Genomic DNA, 5,295 nt, shown 5'->3' with positions numbered 1-5,295 from the left:
AGCATTTCCCCATGGGGTGCCGGGGTTACTTTTGCAAAGAAAGGGGATGGAACGTTGAGACTCTGCATTGATTACAGAAGGATAAACAAGGTAACAATTAAGAACAAGTACCCTCTTCCCTGGATTGATGACCTTTTTGATCAGTTGCAGGGTGCACAGGTCTTTTTTAAAATAGATCTACGATCAGGTTACGATCAGGTAAAAGTGAGAGCCGAAGACATCCCCAAGACGGCATTCCGAACCAGGTACGGACACTATGAGTTCCTGGTTATGCCGTTTGGGCTAACCAACGCCCCGGCCATCTTTATGGATCTAATGAACAGAATCTTCAGAGAATTCTTGGACCAATTTGTCATCGTGTTCATCGATGATATCTTAGTCTACTCAAAAAGTAGGGAAGAGCATGCTCATCATCTTGCCCAAGTCCTACAGGTACTCAGAGAAAAGAAGTTGTATGCGAAGTTGAGCAAGTGTGGATTTTGGCTCGAACAAACCGCCTTCCTAGGACATGTTATATCGAAGGAAGGGGTGTCGGTGAACCCCGAAAAGGTTGAAGCGGTACTTGGTTGGGAAAGGCTGACAACAGTTAAGGAAATTCGCAGTTTCCTAGGGATGGCTGGTTATTACCGCCGGTTCGTCGAAGGGTTCTCTAGTCTAGCAGCTCCTCTAACCCGACTCACAAAGAAGAATGCAAGGTTTGAATGGAATGAGAACTGCGAGAGGAGTTTTTCAGAGTTGAAGAAGCGACTGACTACTGCACCAGTGCTGGCTCTACCGAGTGGATCAGGAGGGTATACAGTTTATAGTGATGCCTCCTATCTAGGCCTGGGTTGTGTCCTAATGCAGCATGGAAACGTTATAGCATATGGGTCTAGACAGCTAAAGAATCATGAGAAGAACTATCCTACCCATGACTTGGAGCTTGCCGCCATCATACACGCTTTGAAAACCTCGCGCCATTATTTGTATGGAGAGACCTTTCAGATCTACACCGATCATAAGAGTTTGAAGCATATCTTCACCCAGAAGGATCTCAACATGCGTCAGAGAAGGTGGATGGAACTCCTCAAGGACTATGATTGTGACATCCTATACCATCCAGGTAAGGGCAACGTAGTGGCCGATGCCCTCAGCAGGAAAAGTGCAGGCACCCTAGCCCATCTGATGGTTTCAGAATGTAGGTCCATTGGGGCTACACAGCAGGTTCGCCTGCGAGACCTGAAGAGAGTCACATGTTTGGGCCACCTAGCAGTCCAACCCGAGTTAATCCAAAGAATAAAGGAAGCCCAGTCAGTCGACCCCGCCCTAGTAACCCGCAAGAAGAGTGCAGAACAGGGAGTGAGCTCAGAATTTCAGATCTCCGCCGACGGATTGATTCGTTTCAAGGACAGAGTGTGTGTCCCAGACGACAGTGAGTTAAGAAGAGACATCATGACAGAGTCCCATAGTTCAAGGTTCGCCATGCATCCAGGAAGTACAAAAATGTACCAAACTATGCGACCTCGGTTCTGGTGGAATGGGATGAAGAGAGATATAACCGACTTTGTATCTAAGTGCTTGGTATGTCAGCAGGTCAAAGCAGAACATCAACGCCCGGGCAGGTTACTTCAGCCTTTACCGATTTCAGAGTGGAAGTGGGAACATATCACCATGGACTTCGTATCGGGACTACCCAAGGCACGATCGGGACATGATGCTATATGGGTAATTGTTGACCGACTCACTAAGTCTTCCCATTTCCTTGCCATCAGAATGACTGATCCTTTAGACAAGCTGGCAAGAATGTATATCCGGGAAGTAGTCAGACTGCATGGAGTTCCAGTAACAGTGGTATCCGACAGGGATCCCAGATTCACTTCTCGGTTTTGGAATAGTTTCCAGCAAGCTATGGGAACAAAGCTGTCTCTTAGTACTGCTTTCCACCCCTAAACTGATGGACAATCAGAGAGGACAATTCGTACGCTGGAGGATATGCTCCGAGCTTGTGTCCTTAACTCCGGGGGCCATTGGGACGACCACCTACCCCTGATAGAGTTTGCTTACAACAACAGTTACCAAGCAAGCATCGGCATGGCCCCATACGAGGCGCTATACAAGCGTCCATGCAGTTAGCCAATCTGTTGGGAAGAAGTGGACGAGAGAAGATTGTTTGGACCGGATTTGGTAGAAAAAACCACGTCCAAGATAGTTAAGATCAAGAAGAACATCCAGACAGCTCAGAGCAGGCAGAAGAGTTATGCTGATACCCGGAGGAGAGACCTGGCCTTTGAGAAAGGCGACCGGGTGTTTCTTAAAGTCACCCCCTTCAAGGGAATTAGTAGGTTCCGCAGGAGGGGAAAATTAAACCCCAGATATATTGGACCCTTTGAAATCTTAGACAAGATTGGTACCACTGCCTACAGACTTGCACTGCCTCCTGAGCTCTCCCGGGTTCATAATGTATTTCATGTATCTATGCTACGTAAGTACAATCCGGACCCTTCTCATGTCTTGGCTCATGAACCGCTTCCACTCCGAGAGGACTTGTCTTATGAAGAAATACCGGTCAGTATCACGGACCGAGAAAGCAGAATACTCCGCAACCGGGAAATATCATTTGTAAAAGTCATGTGGCAGAACCACACGCCCAGGGAGACGACTTGGGAATTGGAATCAGAATTTAGGGCCCAATATCCTCATCTGTTTGATCAAGAGTAATAAGGCAAATTTGGGGACCAAATTTCTTTATGGGGGGGAGAGTTGTAGCGCCCGGAAAGGGGCTGAAAAAAAAAAAAAGAGAGCCACGTCGGCAGCCACGTCAGCAGGCCCGGTCAGCAGTCCCGGCCAACCGGGACCTGCCACATGGCAAGACCACGTCGTTCCAAAAAGGGCCACGTTGGCGATCCGCGTAGGTGCGATCGGACGGCCCAGATCAAGCGTGCGATCGGACGGCCCAGATTAAAACAAAATGGACGGCTGAGATCAAAAGGCAAGGGGTTATAAATAGAACCCCCACACCAGACCACAAACCCTAGCCGCCTGCCGCTCGCCGGAGAAGACGAACCAGAGGCCGACCGCCGCCACCCGCCGCCGCACCGGAGGAACTTCCGACCGCCGATCGAGGTAAATTTTGTACCCCCGACTCGTTTTTCCACGCTGATTCCTCCTGTGGCCAAATCGGAGCCAAAATCCCGGCCAAACGGCCGGAATACACGGCTGAAGCCCAGCGGCGCCGCCGCGCCCCTTCTCGGTTTTTGCCTCCGATGAGGCCCTTCCCGGCCTCCGTTTGATGCAATTTTTATATCACCGTGATCACCATTCTTTTCTCTACAGGTTGACCGAAGCCGAATCACCAAAACACGAACCTCGCCGGAGAGCCACCGCACCCGAGAGCGCCGCCGCCGGTAAGCTCCGTTTCTCCGTGATTTTTTGGCCCCCCGAGGGCCCTAGGGTTGTTTTCTTGCAGGGACCGATGCGAGTGTGGCCGAAAACGGCCGAAAACAACCAACCCGAGGCGACTCGTCGCCGCCAGCGGCGGTACTGTCGCCGGAGCACGGCAGAGCCGCTGTGTCGGAGTTGCGATTTGGGCCGATTGAGGCCCTGGGCCTAATTTGGGTTTTTTTTGGAACACGTGCAGGTACCAGTAGTGCGTTTCAGTTCCCCGAAGAAAATTCAGGGAAAATTAGGGACAGCCTGCAAGCGCACTGTGAAGCCATGTTCGGACCCCGAAACGAGTAAGGACCCCTCACCCTATTTCCTATCACGGTTTTAAAGTTCAATAAATGATAAAACGGTATTTCCTAAATCAACGAATGTGTGAAATTGCTTAAGGTCGCTAATGGAGCCCGAGTCTAGTGTGTTTGTCGGTTAACTGTTATTTGGCCTGTTTTACAGTTTTAAATGCAGCATGAGGTTCGATGTTTTCATTTTATAGTTTCGTGTGCATATTTTACTGTTTTATTGATTATGGATTGAATGACTGGGATATTGATGCTGTATGTTGTCTGTTTGGCATAAATTATCGTTTTGCTTGTTTGTATGTGATTGATAATGCTAACTGAGGGAAAAGGAGAATGAAAGATTATGTAAATAGAAATTGTATAATGTGTTCAGCCTGACTAGATATCCTGGGAGATGGTGGACGGACCGGGTCCGTAGGGAACCCTACCGGGATTGTGGTCTCCCATACCGGACGGGGTATGGAGATCTTATGTGTTTTGGCGCCCATACCGGACGGGGTATGGGGACGGCCCGTTTCACCCTCATACCGGACGGGGTATTGAGGTTTATGGTTTTGGCGCCCATACCGGACGGGGTATGGGGACGGCCCGTTTCACCCTCATACCGGACGGGGTATTGAGGTTTATGGTTTTGGCGCCCATACCGGACGGGGTATGGGGACGGCCCGTTTCACCCTCATACCGAACGGGGTATTGAGGTTTATGGTTTTGGCGCCCATACCGGACGGGGTATGGGGACGGCCCTGGAATCTGATGACGAATGTTAAAGGTTAACGGGTAGCGGGACCCCTATGGACCCCCACGGATACTAGTAGGCTGGTAAATGAGGAAAAGATATGTTGTATAATTATTGAATTACAAAAGGCGTGATAAGTGTTATGTTTTACAGTTTATATGATTCCATGATTATGATAATGTTATTGCTTTCATATATTGTTTTCATATATTGTTTTATAAATTCCACCGAGGTAAGTGGATGGTAAAAGTTTTATTATTAATAAAAGGATTTGTTGTAAATTATGCTCCATTGGTCTTTTTGTATTTTCTACCCACCTTTACCTCCGTGACGGTGAGATATCGTGATGTCTTTACTGGGCTAGTGTAGCTCATTCCTTATTTAATCATTTCAGATCAAGAGGACATTGTTCCCGAGCCGGTTCCGCAGGAGGACGACGAAGGGGACGCCTAAAGACTCCATAGTCACATTCGTAGTTTTTACTTTCAAGTTTCTCCTTTAGGTAGTTTAATCTTTTATATTTTGTAAGCACGTTTTGGTTTCAGTGTAAGGAATGTTATTCAAATTTTGACTTCGCTTCCGCATTTGATATTTATAATATAAATTCCATTATGAATTTCCGGGGCTACTACACTTATTTATTATATGAATATTTAAAAATCAAAAGTAGATATTTCCCCACTAAATTTAGTATTATAATAATTAAAGTCCTTTTTGAAAATATAAAATCATATTTTATTAGAATTTTCTTTTTGTACAAATTTAAATTAAATTATGTCATACATGAAAATAAATTATTTTTTAATAAAAAAAAAATATATGTTGTAGTTCTAGTTTAAT

General features: G+C 46.8%; 1 protein-coding gene across 1 annotated transcript; it reads left to right on the top strand.

The window, feature by feature from the left end:
* The first annotated feature begins 2,070 nt into the window (after positions 1–2,070).
* LOC148266745 (uncharacterized) lies at positions 2,071–2,697 on the top strand. The gene is made up of 2 exons (XM_088216045.1): positions 2,071–2,107; positions 2,189–2,697. Exons 1-2 carry the CDS (start codon positions 2,071–2,073, stop codon positions 2,695–2,697), a joined length of 546 nt encoding a protein of 181 aa, XP_088072171.1.
* Positions 2,698–5,295: the final 2,598 nt, after the last annotated feature.

The sequence above is a fragment of the Carica papaya genome, chromosome 3 (genome assembly GCF_054855325.1).
Source record: "Carica papaya isolate Zhongbai chromosome 3, ASM5485532v1, whole genome shotgun sequence".
Taxonomy (NCBI): Eukaryota; Viridiplantae; Streptophyta; class Magnoliopsida; order Brassicales; family Caricaceae; genus Carica; species Carica papaya.
Note: the sequence above shows the minus strand (reverse complement) of the source record. Positions and strands in the feature narration are given on the sequence as shown.